General features: G+C 38.1%; 1 protein-coding gene across 6 annotated transcripts in view; it reads left to right on the plus strand.

Moving 5' to 3' along the window:
• The window catches only part of SAP30BP (SAP30 binding protein), a 47,531-nt gene that overhangs the window by 17,574 nt on the left and 10,042 nt on the right, over positions 1-19,915 (plus strand). For all 6 annotated transcript variants that reach the window (XR_004233817.1, XM_031965812.1, XM_031965813.1 and 3 more), the window contains 2 exons: positions 11,490-11,532; positions 18,028-18,116. Coding sequence is in view for 5 of the 6 variants with exons in the window: in XM_031965812.1 (XP_031821672.1) it covers positions 11,490-11,532; positions 18,028-18,116 (132 nt within the window). In the remaining variant the exon portion in view is untranslated. The remainder of the gene's footprint in view (positions 1-11,489; positions 11,533-18,027; positions 18,117-19,915) is intronic.

Raw genomic sequence — 19,915 nt, forward strand, 5'->3', positions numbered from 1 at the left:
GTACTCAACCTTGGCCTTAAAGAATCCCTTATTTCCTTTAAGATTTAGGTCAAATATAAAGGAAACAAATTAAAATCTAATTGGGAAATATTTAACAAAATAAAAAAAAGATACGTTGAAACATACATGATATTAATAGGTGATTTTTCTAAGTTAGTATTGTTAAACAAGGATCCTTATGTAGAGTGTAGTAGTTCTACTTTCTAATTGAGTTTGACTACTTGGTTATGATTATTTTTCCTGGTGATCCTACCCCCCATGACCCTCCTTCCCCAAACCACCTTGTGATTTTGTATTTATTCTCTGCAAGTTTTACAAAATACTTTATATACATTATTTTGAATGTGCATATTGTTGTTAGATAAAATGTAAGCTTTTTGAGGGAAGATAATGTTTCATTTTTGCCCTTTTTGATTCCCAGTACCTGGTACAAAATAAATGTTTTATAAATGCTTACTGATAGTAAATCTTTCCTTTTTAAATCAAGGAACATTATAAAAGTAGAGCACTCTGGAGTTCAAAGGAAAGAACTAGCAACAATGCTTGATACTAAAATGTCTTGCTTGTGAGCCATGAACTTTTGATACATGGCTAAAAGTTTGCCGCATGTGGTTGGCATTTCTACTGTTAGTAAGTAGTTGGCACTTTAATTTTCTTAGCAAGATAAATACCATTCTTTGGGAGTTCTCTTTAGTAGTACCTATCTTCTCAGGTGGTTGTGAAAATCAAATGAAATAATGTATATATAAAGCCCTTTTTTAAGCATCTTAAAATGTCAGCTGTTGTAGAACTTGTAGAACAGTCATATGTGCTGAGTTGAAAAGGCATCTGAATCCCTTAAGTCAGTGGCATGACAGTCCTAAGAATGACAAAAGTACTGTGCAGTAGATAGGCAAGTAGTCTGTCAGCTATTACTTATTTTGTAACCAAATCCAGTCTGAGTCTCTTTGTTCTACTTCCTTCAAAACAAAGGCTTATTGCATCATAAACTGTCTTTTTGATCCCAATGTCTTATTTTTAGTGATTGAAACTTTGGCAGGTAATAATCTCACAAAGCTCAGGAATCTTCCCAAATCATTCCATCCTTTGACTGTATTCCCACAGATACTCTTACTTTAGCTCCTGGCTTTGAGTTTCTGCCAAGTAAACTTTTTTTTGTTTGTGTTTCATTGGACTTTTTTTTTTTTTAATTAAAGCTTTTTATTTACATATGCATGGGTAATTTCTTAACATTGACTCTTGCAAAACTTTGTTCCAAATTTTCCCCTCCTTCCCCCCCTGCCCTCTCTCCTAGATGACAGGTAGTCCAATACATGTTAAATATGTTAAAATATATGTTAAATCCAATATATGCATGCATATTTATACAATTATCTTGTTGCACAAGAAAAATAAAATCAAACCAGAAAAAAAATAAAGTTCATGCAAACAACAAAAAGAGTGAAAATGCTATGTTGTGATCCACACTCAGTTCCCACAGTCCTCTCTCTGGAGGTAGAAGACTCTCTTCATCACAAGATCATTGGAACTGCTCTGAATCATCTCATTGTTATAGAGTCACGTGCATCAGAACTGATTGTCATATAATCTTGTTGTGTATAATGATCTCCTGGTTCTGCTCATTTCACTCAGCATCAGTTCATGGAAATCTTTCCAGGCCTCTCTAAAATCATCCTGCTGATTGTTACTTATAGAACAGTAATATTCCATAACATTTATATATCATAATTTATTCAGCCATTCTCCAACTGATGGGTATCCAGTCAGTTTCCAGTTTCTTGCCACTACAAAGAGGGCTGCCACAAACATTTTTGCACATGTGGGTCCCTTTCTCTCCTTTAAGGTCTCTTTGGGATATAAGCCCAGTAGAAACACTGCTGCATCCAAGGGTATGCTGTATGTCTGAGAAAAGACACTCATCCCCCAGATGGTGGTGTCTGTCACAGCCGCCAGAGCTGCTGCATGCACAGTCATCCTTCCTCCAAGCAGACAGACAAGCCCCAACATACTTCCTTCCCGTCAGGTCAGATACCACAGATTGCTAACCTGGGCGTGCCTGGCCTCCTTTTCCCTTATTGGGCTTTATCTTTCCAGAATGCCATGCTGCAAAAAGCTTTAGAGTTCTGAAATTCTTACCTTTTTGGTGTCTTCCTTTTGGGATGGGTGGGTGAAGGGGGTGACTGATCTGGGGAAAGAGTTTGTTTGACTTCTGGACTTAGCACGCTCATTGTACTCACTTCTATTACTGGGTTTGAATTTAGGTAAATTTTCCCTGACTAGGACCTTAGAGATACTGACATTTATCTAATGGGATCTATTAATGTGCTAGTGATGATCAGTGGATACTTATACTCCCATTTCTCTAGATTTTTGGAAACCCGGTTACACTTATTTTTCCTGAGGTGATTGCAATTAAGTGACTTGCCCAGGGTCACACAGCTAGGAAGTATTAAGTGTCTGAGGCTAGATTTGAACTCGGGTCCTTCTGACTTGAGGGCTGATGCCCTATTGTGCCATTTAGCTGGCTCTTTTGCAGTTTTAATGGGGAAAGCAATATGCAAATAACTATGCACAAAAATATTATATACAGGATAAATTAAAGATAGTCACAGAAGAATTAATATCAAGGAAAACTGGAAAAGGCTTCTTTAAAAAGCTGATCTTTGAAGGAAGCCAGGGATGGTTAGAAACGGATGAGAGGAGAAATTTCAAGGTCTGGGTGACAGCCAGTGGAAATATCCAGAGACAGGAAAATGGAGTTGTGTTCAAGGAAGAGTTGGAAGACCAATGTCAATGGTGAGTTAAATGTGAGAAGACTAGATGGGTAGCAGAAGGTCAGGTTTGGGAAGGACTTTGAATGCCAAAAAGATTTTATTTGATCTTAGAGGAGTCACTAGACTTTATTGAATAGATGACATGACCAAGGCTGCCTTTTTAGAAAGATCAGTTTGGCATCTCAGCACAGCTGCATTGGAGGAAGAGGAGACTTGACCAGTAGACCCACTACAGACAATTGCAGTAGTCAAGGTATGGGTGATGTGGGCCTGACCAGGGGTGGCGGTGTCTAGAGAGAATGAGAATATATGGGAGATGTTAGGCAGGCAAAAACAGAAAGATTGGGTGTCTTGTCCAGAGCCTCACTACAACTAAGTGTTTGAGGCCAGATTTGAACCCCAAAAGAGGAGTCTTCCTGAGACTGCGCTTTGTACTTATCCACTATTCCATCAAATCCAATTTTTTCCTACTACATCACAATTCAAGATAAAAAGCATCAAATGAAGTAGCAATTCCCAATAAGAAGAAACGGTTTTTGTGGGAAATTAAGTGGGCACACATTGTAAGTTGCCTTTGCCTTTTCTCTCTCCGACCCCCCAAGATAAACCCACAATAATTGTGCGTCAAGTAGTTTTGTCTCTCAAAAACCTGAGACAAAATTTTCTTATCCTATCAGTTTTATCTTTGCTTAACTCCAGGCACTTCTCCTGAAGTATCATCCACAAGCATGTAGGTAACATTCTTGTGGAAGCCTTTTTAAATGACTAGTGAGTATAATATTGATGCCGAGCCTTAGGTAAATCCCATTCTTGTCATTTAGGAAACCTTTATTTTTATTTTTTGTTGGAGATTGTAAACAAAGCAAGAAGGATGAAATATGGCCTTTTTTTCTCTTCATAGAATCCAGGGAACTATGGTTCCTAAATCTTCCCTAGTTATATCTGTGATTACTTTAGACTAATCAGACCCAAAGAGCACCCTTAAAAATTGTTTTCTTGTTTGTTTTCAGTTTACACTGAATTAAAGTTGCTTTTAACACATTCAGCATAGCTGAGAACACAAAGTGTTTAATGATGTCTGCTTTATTTTAGTAAGTTTTTTTAATTTTCAGATAGAAATCAACCATTTCCTTTTTCTCCTACTTGTCTTTCTTCTGTGTACTAGGCTAATGCTAAAGACTTACTTGATTTGTCTTGGCAGACCTTTCTAATTAACCCGTTCCTATAAAACATTCCCTAGTTGGAGAGTTGTGCCCTTGATTTAGTGGAATCTTACTGTGGCTAACCTGTCTGAGAGCACTGGCACATTCGATCATATTCACAGTGGCCCCACCAGCTTCCGTCCATTTTTTGGATAAATTAAGTGTTTCCATTCTCTTAATGGGCAGTTTGCCCAAGGCAGTATTCCAAAACTGACCAACAGGATACAACTGAAGGAAGTGGGCTCCTAGGTTCGTGTATGTGTTAATAAAAAAGATTCAGGCTTTATAGCTAAGCTGGTTTTCTTTCCCTTCTCATCTTTGCCTTCTACCTTCCCTAAAATGTCAGATAATATCCCACCTTCTACAGGAAGTCTTTTCTGATTTCCTAACCCTTTTAGTTCTAGTGCCCTCATCTTGTTTATTTCCAATTTATCCTCTCCATATATTGTTTGTACATGGTGGTATACATATTCTCTCTCCCAATTAGTTAGCTCCTTGAGAATAGGGATTGTCTTTTGCCTTTCTATCCCTGGCAAAAGTAACTGCTTAATATTTGCTTGTTAGCTGACTGAACTAGATTCTCTGATTTCATACTGTAACCTCTAACAGGTTCATTCCTTGTTACGCACATGCTTAGTCATATTTCTATAAAATGGAAATGACTATTATGATGGGTTTCTGAGACATTTTTGCAACCAAGGAGACTTGAAATAACATTACTTCCGCCTCTAAAAATCTTTTTCTATCAGTTTGGGTATGCTGCAAGAGTTATGCCAGAAGTCAGCATACCAACAGCTTCTGGAGATGGCCTTGAGCCTTCCAGGTCATAATTTAGTGGTAAATGAAGGGATAGACATTAGGTATAGTGGGAAGGACAGAACATTGAACTTAAAAACATAGTGGTAACCTCTTCTTCCTTTATTCTGTGCTGTGTTGATATGTAGATATTACTATATAGCTGTTGGCATGTTGTCACCTGCGTTGGCATGTTGTCACCTGCATTAGTCCGTGAGCCCCTTGAAGTAATGGACTTTTTATTTTTCTTTGTATCTCCAGCACTTAACACAGTGACTGGCATATAGTAGGCATTATAATAAATATTATGTTATTCTAACTTTATTCAGTTATATTCCATTTATAAACTCTAATATATATAACAACATATGTGTGGTATATGTTATATATATGTGATATAACTGTAATTATCTTGCTGAGAAGGTTCTGATTTGCATTGGTAAAATGACATTCCTCATCTAGGAATTTTGTTTGTAAAGAATCCATTCAGTTACCCTAAACTCCCTGGAAAGCTAGAATCTGACTTTTAAAACTAAATTGAATTTAATAGACATAAATATTTTTTGGATATAGTAGCAGACATTGCAGATAGATGAATATATTACCCTAAACTTGAGGCTGGAATAGTAACTAACAACAATAATAATAACAGGTGGCATTCACATAGCACTTTTTATATTTACAAATTGCTTTACATATGTTAAAAGGTACATGAACTCATAACTGTTCGGGCTCTTCAAATAAAAGATGAGATTTAGAGGATAGGACTCTTTAAGCCATGAGTTGAATTTATGAGCAGAAGCACTAACCATAACTGTCCTTACCCAAGAAAGGGTCCATGATCTTATGCTTGTTTTGTTTAAATGCTTTTTCTGTGTCTGACACCCCAAGAGCTAGAAGGCAAAGTTGACATTTGAACTTGACAGAATGCAGAAACCAAAGACTTCTGTGTCCTAACTTTCCAATTAGTTTTTTATGAGCTTTGTTCCAGAAGGAATTTAGCAAGTATTGTTGCTGTAAATAAAAGTCCATTCTTTCCAGTCAGTTCCACATACTTCTGAGTAAATCTTCCTTAGCTCAAACAGAGCCGTCTACTTGTAGCTTTACAGATTTCTATTATTTCCATTTCCTTCCTCTTTTCCAGTCATAATTTCTTCAGGGGATTTCATCAGGAGATTGGTGAGAAGAGTCTCTGTTGGCTTTTGCAGGATTTCTTTTGGGGACCTCTACCCTCCCCTTGGTCTTTTATAGCCAAGCTAGTATATTCTGAAGTTTCTTCCTTTGCTGGTCAAGGAACTGAAATAGGACACTAGTTCCCTACTAACTTGTCTAATGGTTGCCTCCTTTTAATGAAGAAGAATGCCTGATTTGCCTTAGCAGCTGCATTTTCAGCTTTGTGATTAAGTTAGTATTAACTGAAGCCAAGGGCGGGTGAGAGAGTGCTGACTCTCAGAAGGGAGTGGTTATTGCTTCAGAGTTTGTAACAGTTTGGCATTGTTTGGCTCTCTTTTCTTTTTAGGGTTAGCCCTGGCCCTTTTCTAAGGAGGTAATTTTTTTTTTTCTTTTTATGACTAAATTGAATTTTAGATTACGAGCCTCTGGAGCTTTATCTGAATTCTCCTAAGAATTTTTTTTTTTTTTAAAGCAAAGCCTATCCCTCTGCTTATTTGACATGTCTAGAAATACTAACAAGAGAATAAAATTAAAGGCATAAATATCAGTAAAAAGAAATAGAATTACCTCTTTGGCAAATGACTTGATGATTTACTTAGAAAATCCCAAAGATTCAATGAAGAAACCAGTTGAAGTGATTAAAAGTTTCAACAAAGTAGCCACATACAAAATAAATTCTGGTACTGGTAATACACAAAAAATCATCATCATTTTTATATAGACTAGGAAAAATAAGGCAAAAAGATAAAAATTCCATTCAAAGTATATATAAACACCCATTATTTTATGCACAAGTAACACACTCACAAAATATTTTCTTGTAGGACAGTTAAGGAATTGGAGAAATAATCACTGCCCTTGATTGGGACATGCCAGTATAACAAAAATCACACAATATGACCCAAATGTGTAAATAGATTTAATGCTATACTAATCAAATTACCTCTGACACATATTGGCTGCATCTCCCTGGAGAAGTCATTTAATCTCTTTGTAGAACTATAATTATCTTGCTGAGAAGGTTCTGATTTGTACTGGTAAAATGAGATTCCTCATCTAGGAATTTTGTTTGTAAAGCATCAGCAACCTTAGGAGTTAAGTGCCTATTGTATAGATGAGGCAGTTGAGGCAGACAAAGGCTAAATAACTTGTCACAGAGCTAGTAAGTGACTAGGGCTGCATTTGAACTCGGGTGTTCCTGACTTCAGTGCTCTTCCCACTGTGCCATCTAGCTGTCCCATAACAAAATTGATTCACTTGAAATCACTATTAGTGATTTTTTTTTTCTTTTTTTGCTTTTTTTTGAGGCAATTGGGGTTAAGTGACTTGCCCAGGGTCAGCCAGCCAGCACAAGTATTCAGTGTCTGAGGCCCCATTTGAACTCGGGTCCTCCTGACTTCAGGGCTAGTACTCTATCCATTGCACCACTTAACTGCCCCTCTATTAGTGATTTAAAATACAAATAAAATGATTTGGAAGTTCCCCTTCACGCCACATACACTGACAAAGATGAGTGTTGGGTGGCCTCCAAGAAAGGGGATCCTGAGCCACTGACTCCCAGAGGACCATAAAACAGTCTAACTTTGTGGGGATTATCAGTTTGGAACTCACAGAGAAGGAACTCCACTGTTTAGGCCTTTAACCTAAGCATTTTATTCCTGGGCAGACCCACCCGTGGTCACATGATAAAAACAGGTCCAGTGTACACCAGAATTCTCATGGCAGTACTTTTTGTGGTGTCAAAAAATGGAAGCAAAATGGGTGCCTGTTAATTGAAGAAGGATTGAAGAAACTCTGACGTGTCAACATATTGTAATATTCAGCCATAACCTGTGACTTGGGAAGATTTGCATGACCTGGTGGAAAGTGAAATAAACAAAACCAAGAATTAAGAGGGCCCAAGGACAACAATAGCATAATGGAAAATTTATCTAAAAGGAGTTAAACTCTGAATGACTTAAGAAATCAAGAAAGGGCTTAGGTAGGTAGAAAGGTAGGAGGCCAGTGGGACATAATATGTAAATACAAAGAACACCAATAAAATAAGACTTTTTTTTTTTTTTTTAAAGACTTACCAACATGCTGCAAGGTTTCCTTTCCTTTTGTAGCCTGACAGCCTTATTTTAAGTCTCCCTAACAAATGGCACAATGTATTCTTGAGCTTTTGCATCTGAAGGGCACAGATGCTAAAGCTCTTAGGGATAACAATTTAGTGTCTTTAGGCTGTAGATTCCATTCCTCACAGCTAATGCAAATCTTTATGTAGACAGTTGTCTGGTGAGTAGAGGACTTGGTTAAGTTCATTGCTTTAACCAATAGATTATACTCACCTAGAAGAAAAGAGATTTGTACAAGTTGAGACAGTCATACTCAGAGCATTCCCAAATATTGCTCTGGGGTGAGGGTGGAGAAGAAAAGTCCAGAGTGATGACATACCAACTTTCTATGCATCTTTGTTCTCTTTACCTGTTTCTTTAACAAATGAATCAAAATCTGTTTCAATAAGAAGTTTTGTGAAACTTAGCTACCTGTGCTAATGAAATATGTCAAGAATTTAAATTTGTACAGATTTTTTTTGAATTGTGTCATCCTTATTTCCAAGAGAACTCTTGTTGGTAATTATTTGGGATTAATTTCTGGTGCTGGAGTTCAGAAGGTACAAGAGTTAAGCAGACATTTGTTTTCTTTTAAATTCCTAGAGATTCCAAATATACTTTATTACATGGTTTTTAATCTTGCACTTCCTGCTCTATCTATCTATCCCGTCCCCCAGAAATTACACTTTGGACTGGTTTTTGAGAATCATAATGAAAAGTCAGAACAGGCCATTTTCATTGCATGAGCTTACCTTGCCTTTGGGAAAATAGATCTTTATAATTTCTTGGGATATTTAAATGTAATGGGGGTAAAAGACCCTTTACCTCATTTTCACCACTGCAGCTCCTTTTGCATCATTGTTTTGAAGCCATGCAATCACTTCTATATTAGAAAAGGTTGTTTAGACACCACACACTTCCAAGCTATTCTTTACAGTGTACAATCTATTGATATATGTGGGGTTTTCCTAAGACATGTTATGATTTGGTGTCCTGCTAAATAGGACAGATTTGACTCCTTAAATACCAGGAAAATCTGTGCCTTTATCTTAGTGATAAGTATTTTGAAGATGGAACTCAGAAGCTGGTAGCATGAATTCCATATGATTAGTCTGCTCAACTTGTGGTACTGTTTGTTCTGCATTTCCCTATACTCAGATAAGCAAAGCGGGTTGCAGATTATAGAATTGGCCCCCAAAGTGCAAGATGTACAAACTTTATTTCTCCAGGACCTAACAAGCTCCAACATTGTTCACAATATGAAAACAAGAGTGCTTCAGCAATTAGAATGTGAGCTCCTTTAGAGGAGGAATTGTCAGGTTCAGAAGCTCTGAGAGATTAAAGTGTGGTACTTACCTTTCTACCTTCTCACAAAAGATCCCCAGAAGTAAACAGCTCTTAAAGTAGCAGCCCTGACAAATTTTGCATTGGGTACAAGTTAACTGAATTGGTCACTGTTCCTGTCCGGAGGAAGCCTCTGTCCTTTGAGATATTGTTCTGTGCACAGAGGAGAACAATGTAAAATGAACTTGGGAAGCAGGATAGAGCTGGATGAGCTTTGCATCAATTACTAGCTGTAAAACTGGTTATTTAATCTCTTACAGCTTCATTTTCCTTGTTTGTAAAATGGAAATAATAATCGAAGATTGATTTAAGGAACAAATGAGATCATTTATATCATGTATTTTTTAAATCTTAGAAGTACTCTATAAATGTCAGTGATATTGAGTTAACTTATGATTCTGGGACAGATAAGCATTTTTTAAAATTCTGGTGTTACTGTCTTGCCTAAGATACTTTATTTTTTTGATTCATCCAGTGGGATACCTTGGAAAAAAAGTTGGTAGGAGCTACATGTAGGAAAGTTGCAATTGGTTTATCTATCCTGTGATTGTTCTACCCAGACAAGGCCTATTCCTAAATAGCTGACTTGGGAAAGAATATGAATATAGGACAATATACTTTACTGGTGTTTTCTCACATTTAACACCAAAAAAACTGTCCTCCAGAATAATTTATAAGGAAAGTCTCTTAGCCATACAGTTCCCTCCCAACTGGCCATTAACCATTAACTTCATCATGCTCTGCTACAAAGAGATTGTTGTTGGGTCCCCAGAGAGACTGGTGCATTTGGTGAAGCAGCTGGTTTACAATGCCAGCTTGAACTTGGCGCAACAGCTTTCCAACCTTTCCCCTATCTCAGCCCAGTAAGAGTTCTTTATTTGCCCACCTGACTAGCAGTAGGATTATGGCTGCAAGGGCCTTGTTGCTAAGCAGCCAGGCATGAGGATTGTGTCCTTTTCAGGTTGGATGAATAGCAGCAGTGTTCTGAGGATATAGGAAATTTTGGAGTGTTTTAGAATCCTGAGGAAGGGAATGAGATATAGCTGGTGCTGTCTCAGTAATATAATGCCATGCTTTGGGGAGGAATTTTGGTTATCTGCCTGAGATTTGAAGTACATAGTGTCATACTGCTGTTCCACCAAACTGGAACCTAATTGCTCTCCCCTTGGAAGTATTGCAGTTTGCTCTTGAAGGCCTCATCTCCACAACACTTGTATAACTGTGTTCTCATCATGTCCTCCCCCAACATTAAAGGAAGGAAGAAAAGGGGAGACTGGTAATTTTCTATGGGATCAGTTTCCACCATTTTGACTTTGCATTTTGGGGCACACTTGGTATCCCTACAGTCATTGTATCTTAAGTGGATATGCAGTAGCAACCCAGTTGTACAAGTTGGATTTGTGCTTTCCATCTTACAAATAAGAAAACATACCAGTAAAGAAAAGAACTTGCTTTCAGGATATATTATTCACCATCAGAAACATGCTAGGACTTGATGATGGAGCTTGGAGCTTGCGCTAAAAGTAAGGGCAGAAAATACATATATATATATATATATATATATATATATATATTTTTTTTTTAAACCTTTGGGGAGCAGTTTTTTGTTATATGGCTCTTTTCTTGGTACAGAATTGTTTGTCTTTGTCTTCCCAACTTTCTGATGCCTACAGTAACTGTGATAGTCTCAAGCAGGCTCCAACAGCAGTGAAATGACATGCCTTGTACAAGAAGGTAAAAGTCCAGACAGGCCCAAGGGAAAGAAAACTGGTGAGAATTAAATTGGTTTCATTGGTCACAAAAGGTTTATGTGAGTTGTTTTTCCCTGATGCTAGTTTGTGTCTGTTTTTGGTGAAAGCATCATGTTGAATAGGCCAGAACAGGAGTTTGTCATTCAAATGTAGATGGTGAAGCAAAAAATGCATTGGAATAGTTGTTAGGGCATGAGCAGCTTGGTTTTTCATTGTAAATGTTCCATGTAATATTTTCGCTTTTCTTTCCTTTTGGGAAAGGTGATGCTATAGCAATGAACACTAATATAGATGTTAAGAGAAAAATGTCAGTCCTCGATCTTAATTTACCTTGTTTTTGTTTGTCTCTTGCAGGAGTTTTCAGAACTGGAAAAGCGAGATCCCCAGGAGCTGGTTGGTATGTTTGTGTATTATTTGCATTCTAGAGTATAAGGAGTTTTATGTTGGGTTAAACATAGAACAGCTTAGAGAAGAAATAGGTTAAGTTATAGCCATTTAGGGTAAACCTCTGCTTGATACAAATATTTCCTGCTCTGTCTTAAGCAGCTGCTCTGAGATAAGTTTTATATTCAGCCTCTTGGTACTCTCCTTCCACTTGGAATTTTATAGGATGTATGAGACATGAAAGGAACTAATGTTGTATTCATGAAACAGTTTGTCAGCCTTTGGTTAGTTGCCAGTTCTGTCAGTAGGAGAATCAGAGCCTCATTTAACCAAAAGATTTTTCTTCTTCTTTGCTTCAATCCCTCTTGTGTCTTGGGCCAAAACCCCTGTCTTAGACTTTTCTTATTGCCTTTCCCCTCCTCTCCAGACCTTATGTACTGGAAATTGTTCAGAGGGTAAGCATGTGGCCTCTTGTACCAGCCATACCACTACAAAGGGGAAATGCCAGACAGCCTTAGAGTAAGGAACCCCATTGTGAGTGAAGGAAACATACTATTGGATGTCCAGAGGACCAGAGTCAAATATGTAGGATTGTATTTGGCCTATACTGTCTAGTCCATGTCCTAAACATCTGGTTCCTTAAACCTTCAAAAATCCTGACTCACCAGTTTATACATGAACCTTCTAAGATCTGTATTAAATAGCAAGTTTTTATATTTGTTTATTATTTTATTATTAAACATTATATCCATCTTTCACAAAGAAATGCTGGTGTTCCATCAAAGCATAAATTGAAACTACTGAAAAGATAGTCAAAGGCTAGCCTTACTCAAGCAGGTCTAATAGTTCAGATTCAAGATTAAAACTAAATGAGGTACTTGTAGACCATCTAACATTTAACAAAGGAGATTTACCTAGTCATACTATGGAAAGGCTACTCAATAAAAATACATCACTGGCTGGTATAGGTAAAGACAGTCTACCTCATCTCTCTCTAAAAACATATCTGGCCAGGAGAGCCAAACTTGCACAATATTGGATCATTATAAGGGGTGCACAAATGCTTTGTAAGCTAGTTTCTTTTATGCTTTTTGTTGACTTTGAAAGCCACAGTAGTAGGTCTATTTAGATGAATCAAGTCTTGAGAACAGCTTTCTTGCCTTTTAGGGGGAAAACTAGCCTAGCTAACACTCTATCTCATCTCATCCCTTGTTGTTAAAGTTTTAATAGTCTTCCAAAGGAGCTTGCTACTTAAATAGTTTTAAGAGCAAAGTCCTAGTCTCAGAAACACAAAAAGCCTAGTGCAAATACCTTGGAAAAGGATAGTTCAAGTTTTAAAAACAAGAAGAAAAATACAAAAAGCAATATAACTAGCCTCCTTTGATTCACTAAAGGAATGAATGAATATGGAGAAATGAGAAATTCCAGGCCTTGCCTCCTCCCTTCAGAAGGACCAAGTTCTAAATGTGGTCCATGTGGTAGGTGAGGCCAGATCTTCGTTGTTCACAGGTCCCAGTGTAAATTTGTGACAGTTAGCAAGAACAGTACCAGAAACATCAGGGTTATAGCACATAATACTATGACACTTCTGTCACAGTTAGCATTTCTCATGGTAGAGGGTGGTTGAAAGAAGGAATGGTAGTACCTTTTTAAAAGCTGCCTTATCTTTTTACCAGGGCTTAGAGTCTTTCACCTTCATCCAGGAATTTAGGATGGCCACCAGCTCAGTGAGGGGATCACCTCTCTTCTATGAACATACATAGTTACTCATAGTTTTGCCTTTTTCATGTCTCCTCCCAACAGTATCGCTCCTTGTGTCCTCCAACCCCTTTTCCAAGAAGGAGTGGGCACTAACTATTGGGAAAGGGTCAGGGGAGGGGAGAGATTGGCCAATTGAGCGATAACTGAGCTATTTCCCTTTGGTGTTTGTGGCTCTTAGTCTGGGCAAAAGCTTTGATAACTTCATTTGCAATGAAATGGGAAGGTTCAAAGAAGGTCATCCAGAACTATGTTCTTATCTGTTCTTATCAGCTAAGTCTTTCTGGAGTCTGAATCTGATCGATTATGGGACCAAAAAGTCTCTCCATCTCCTCCCCCTCCTAAAATGGCATTGATTCATAGTAGACATAGCTTCTGGGAATTGAGATACTTGTTACTGGTGGACATTATAACAAAGTTATTGTTCAAGAAGGCTAAAACTCTTCCCCCAAGTTGGGGGTTGAGGACCATTCTACTAGTTGAGGACAGATTTAGAACCATTTGGGTCTAGAGTTGACATGCAGAGCCCCATTGGACTCAACCCATATCCCCAACCCATAGAACTTTGACACAAAGAAAAGTCTCCAGATTGACTCCACTGGACCATACCTCCAACAACCCTTATTCCAGTAACACTTCAGGTTATTGTTTGTTTTTTGTTTGTTTTTCTCTTTTTTAAAATTATTTTCTCCTTCCTTCCTTCCTTCCTTTCTTCTTTCCTTCTTTTTTTCCTTTCTTCCTTTCTTTCCTTCCTTTTTTTACTTTTTTCCCCAGGTTATTGCTTTAAATTCTCCTGAAGCTTCCCCAGTTCTTTGGTAAAAAAAAAAAATAATAATAATAATAAATATGCCTACCCTTCAGCCTCCCCTATAAATTAGCAAAAAAGAATGCCCAAGACTGTCTTACTACAGGTGCACAGGTGCAGTCTGTGGGACAAATTTTCCAGTGGAAACTGTAATACATAGACTTTACTTTCTGTCCCTGGTCTCTCTTGGTCCCTATCTCCCTTTCACGTGATGAAGTACATCAACTGTCCTACCTTCAAAGCACAATCCTTAAAAAGCAAGATTTCTGTCTATAGTTGCTGAATGTATTGAGCCAATTTACTTTGATTTTCTTTGTGCCAGAAATCATGCTTCTCTAACAATGAATGATAAGGGAATGTTCAACTTGATATTTTCTTTATCCTCCATATTAACCTGCTTAGCATCTATTTAAGGCTATTGTTTCAATTCATTGGAAGCCTTCTTTCTGTTCTATTGGAGGGCTCTCCATATGCCACTAAAAGGACCCCTTGCCACAGGGATCCACATTACCATATCTGGCCATCAATCGCACCATTCTCTATATCCCACTATAGCCATGATGATGATTTCCTTCAAACCTGCCTTCACCAAAATGTAGGCATGAAATACTTGTGGATTATAATCAACAAAAGGAAGTTTACTTACACTTAACATGGAAAAAATACTCAGAAAAGATACAGCACTCGTTCAAGTACATATAACCCCCCTTGTGTCTGCAGAAATGCATCTATCTGGTCAGCAGGATCTGTCAGTGGCTTGAACCTTAAGTCCCTAAAATGGTCAAATTTTAAGTTAATTTGCTTTATCCTAGCCACATGCAAGGGACCTTAGTAAATACTGCTTCCACCTACTTCTTAACCTGACTTCTGAATTCTGAATCTGCCTTATTAATGTTTATAAAAACAAACTCCTATTCCCAACAGATTTGTTGTATTATTTTGTGTTTTCTGATCCTCAGTTCATAGTCAATTCATTTTGAGTCAATGGATTTCAAAATCAAGGATTTAATAAAATCAGTTTTGCTGTTTGGGTTCTCTGTGTGGGATCTAAATCCCTTCTCTCTCTAAACAAAGCCCTCTACAAACTCTGACCTTACAAGAACGGAAAAAGAGATTGAGGAGAAAGTGGGGTAAGATGGTTGGGTGCAGGAAAAGGGGTTTGGGGAGGGGAGAGGAAGAAATGGCTAGTGGTGGGATTTGGTAAAGATATAGTTGGGAATTTTAAGTAGCTTAGATCCACAGAGTTAAGGAAGACATTTCAGAAAGGATTTTGTATTTCTGCTTACCCTTAATTTTTGTTCATCCCTGATACACAAGTTCTGATTTATTCAAATCTCTATAAAGGCCAGTGTTTACCAAACCCTAGATTTTGCTGATAGAAAACAACATTCTAGAAACATAGCAGTTGACATTGTGGGCAGGGGAATGCAGACAGAGGGCCAGCTAAAAAAAAAATTGTGAATTTTAGAATCTGGAGGGAGAGAAAAGAGACAGACAAACACAAGAGATAGAAAGAAAAATAATGTGTTAGTATGTTTGAGTGAGAGAGCTAGAGATGATAGGGCCTTTTCAATCTTCTCCCCTGACTTCCTAACCTAGCCCATTACCCAAAGGAATAGCCCAGAACAATGTCCACTAAAGGGAAGAATTTCACAATCTTTCCATATTGCTAAGTGCCCTGTCATCTCTTTTCACTTTATCTAGCTCTTCAAATATTTTCAGATGTCACATTTGAAATCTACGTACCTCGGACTAAAAGGCAACCTTGTTTATGTTGGTTGTCTTGGGTATTAATAATAATGACAATCAAGAATCCAGACAAGACAGCTGAAATGTTAGATGAAATACTCAGTTGATGTCTAAATCTGTTACCTTGTGCTGATCTGGTGTCTCTGACACCAGAACAGCACAGTTTAATGTCTTTATTGCTTGACCTTTGCTTTTGTTACTGATGTTCATGAAATTTGAGACCAGATTACAGTTTTGAGATTGTATTTCTGCTGCTACTTTAAGGCTCCTAAAAATGTCCTTTAATTCTGGCAGGCTTTACTGCTGACTGTGATGGTTAATAGATATAGAGATATAGGTTAATAGAAAACAGTGCAGAGGGAGTAAGAAGGAGAGAGGTCCCAACTCTGTGCACTTAATGTATAGTCATGCTAATATGTAAAGACCACCACAACATCAAAATCCTCCTGATCTGTACGGTGGATGAATAGAGAATAAGCTTCTTCTGGTCAAAGACTATACTGTGACTATTGTGTTTTCTCATTCTTGCAGAGTGTTTAATGACTATGACTGATGACCATGACAATTGAATCACATAGAATGGTTTTATAGTCCCTCTTTCACTATTTGGCAGAATGTGACTCTTGCATTGGGTTTATCTTTAGTACAAAAAGTTTGATTTCCACTTTTTTCTCCTCCTTTCACTTCCTGAAAATAGCAAGCAATCTAACATGGGTTATACATGTACACGTACACTAAGCATATGTTCACATTAGTCTCTCACTCACATTGTGAGAAAAGAATCAGAACAAAAAGGGAAAACAGTGAAAATAGTGTGCTTCAATCTACATTTGGACTTCATGGTTTTTTCTTTGGATGTGGATAGCATTTTCCATTGTGAGTCTTTTGGAGTTGTCTTAGATTATTGTATTGCTAAGATGACCTAAATCTATCATAGTTGATCATTATACAATGTTGTGGTTACTGTAGCACATCATTCTTTATTAATAGCCAGCAGCATAGGTAAGTTTGACTGTGGTCTCACTTTGAATTCCATTTGTAGTCATTCTTCTTAAGCCTCAGATTTGTTTCAGTTCAACAAAACCACCACTATATATAAGTTACTGTGCTTCGTACTAGAAATAGTCAAAATTAAAAAAAAATCCTGCCCTATGAGATTGTAGTATGTATACAAATAAGTAAATACAAATTCTCTCATGTGGGTTATATCATTAACATCTGGGAGAATCTGGGAGAATCTGGGAAGGCTTCATAGAGGAGGTGGTGGGACCTGAACTAAGTCTTGAAAAAAAAGTAAGAGTTCTGAGAGACAGATGTGAAGAGAAGCAATTGTCACCAAAGGGATGGAGGGCTTGTGCAAATGCACAGTTCCCGACATTGTATAGTTTGGGTACAACTAATTCAACCTGGTTATAATAACTGAAGGGAAACAAAGCAATCTAGAAAGGTTGGTTGGAACTAGAACTTAGAAGGCCGAAACTTCAGGTTCATGAGTTTAACAGTGTGCTCTTTAATGTAACATTTGAACTGTAAGCAGAGAGATCAAAGCACTAAGAAAATATTAACCCACTTCAGGATCAAAGAAGCAACCTAACCCTGGTGTTTGGTTGAAGGCTAGCAATGGCAGGCAGTCCTGCTTGCTTCCACTCCTCCTGCTATAGATGTGTTCTTGCTGAAAATGTGGGGGTCTTCTCAAATACCCTCAAAGCAAATAACAGGGTCCCGGTTTTTCCTTCCTTCTTATCCTACTCCACCCTGCCTCTTTATTTGAATAGTGTATGATTCTTTTCATGGGAGGGTGTTTTTCAACAGCATGGACAGATTCCTGCTACAAATACCCCATTGTCCAAGGCATTCAAAGCAGGACTGAAGTCATTGCAGTGCTTAATGACTGTGGTGGGGTGAGGGGGAGCCTATAACCCCTGGGGAGAAATTGCTATTTTTCGTCTACAATTCTTCCCCACTGTGGTCAAACCTTTTGTTTTCTAAAAGATGAAGTAGGAACTCTGACCTCAAGTATTTTGAGGTTTCTTGAATCTCACTTTGACATATGCAAATGCCCTGGAAAACTAGGCTGGGCTATGATGATGCTATGTGGTATAGAGACATTTTACCTTCCAGCATCCTTCTAGACATTGAATGCCTCTTTTGGGATCTAGAATCAGACTGTGATGTTGTTGCTCCCTTTTCTCCTAGCCTCCTTTTCTGAGAGAGTTAGAAACATGTCTCCTGATGAGATTAAAATCCCTCCAGAGCCACCTGGCAGATGTTCAAATCACCTGCAGGTAGGAGCAACGTTTCATTACCTTGTTGGGTATATTTATCTGTTTGATTCTAGTTTCTCTCTCTCTCTCTCTCTCTCTCTCTCTCTCTCTCTCTCTCTCACACACACACACACACACACTCAGTTGCTTGCCTAAAGAAGGGCTGTTTCATTAGATTCTTCTTCTTTCCTCCTCCTCCTCTTGAATGATTCTGATTACAAGAAAGGATTTGTTAAAACTTGGATTCAAATCCTCTCCTTAGACACTTCATAGTGTTGGTCACCTTGGACAACTCATTTAACCTCTTAGAAATAAGGGGGTTGGACTTGATGGCCTCTAATTCCATCCCAGCTTCCATCTCTGATCCTATGATAAGTAAACCACAACAAATTAGTGACTAGCCTTTGAGCCAAAGGTGGGCTATAATTCATAGTTGGCACTAGGCACCTCTAGCCATATTTGTGTGTGCTATTGTCCTGACAAAGGCTAACTTTTAGGGTCTGAGGCTGAGAAATGCAGCATGCTGATGTGAGAGACCTGTGGCAGGGCTGGACACTCAGAAAATAGGGGTTATTTTTTCCCTTTCCCTGAAGTCTCCACCCCATGCTAAGTAGGCCTTCCACCCACCATCCTAAAGAATGGAGGCTCCTTCTATCCTAGCAAACCAGACAAGTTACAACATGTAATTCAGGCAATCTCTCAGGCATCGAGAACTCCAAGCAGTTTGATTCTTCCTGAGAACATTTTTATTTCAGCTGAACTGGCACAATCTCAATGATCCAAGATGGAGAAGTCCTTTGGGGGGGGATAGGTTTACCTTTGATCAGATTGTAGAAACTTCTCTTTGAGGACAAATTGACTCTTTAAAGAAAGCAATTCATCACTCTTAGCTTCTCTCCCTGCTGATAACATAATAGACTTCCCTTGGCTTCTGAAATGTTGCCTCAGTTTATAATGACCCTCCCAAAAAGGAACATGAAAACATTGCTGTCCCATCCCTGAAGGAAATCTTATTTGATCAGTAATCTTTATCCTTACCACCAGCTGCTTCTTCCAAGAAAGTAGTAACTGACTGAAATGTTTTCATCTTCCAGAAGTTGTAAAGTTATTTCTATTTGGCTGAAACCAATTATTGTGCATTACTGAATTATAACTTGGAATAGTACAGATTTGAATATATGCAGGCTCTTCAGGGGATTCCTTATTCATACTAATCAGCATTTGACTGTGTTTAGTTTCTCCTTGGAGCAATTCAGGATTTGTATTTTGAAGTTTAGTAGATTTCTCTACCATGTCTCCTACCCCAGAATCAGATTTCCTAGGACTCTCCTGACCCTGGACAAAACTTAATACACTGCCTGATCATGTAGTCTGCATTGGTATGTGCCAGGTATGCTTCCCCCAAAGAAAACATTGCAGATGATAACAGCATGCCTGCTGGGCTCCCTGCCATATTGTTCTTTCAAAGGCCCTGACCAATATAATGTAGGAAAGTCTTGATGACAGATGAGTGCATTTCCCTTGTCTGAGAGCTTAGCTGCCACCCCTGAGAATCCTCCAGCAGGCCACTTTAGAAATGTCTGGAGCCCAAACTAGATGGCGTAGGTACGCTCTTTCTCCAATGGGAAAAGCTCAGTTCCTCTCAGGCATCTGTAGGTCATACTTCAACCATTCAATGTCAGCTTAATTTTTCAATTAAGACTTGGATTTTATCTTTACAGAAAAGCTTTGATGTTTTATTAGTAATTCAGGAAGTGGTTAAATCATTTTGCAGGTTCTCTAGGCCTCCTTCCCAATAGTTTTACTGACTTTGACCATTC

This window comes from Sarcophilus harrisii, chromosome 4 (genome assembly GCF_902635505.1).
Source record: "Sarcophilus harrisii chromosome 4, mSarHar1.11, whole genome shotgun sequence".
Lineage (NCBI taxonomy): Eukaryota > Metazoa > Chordata > Mammalia > Dasyuromorphia > Dasyuridae > Sarcophilus > Sarcophilus harrisii.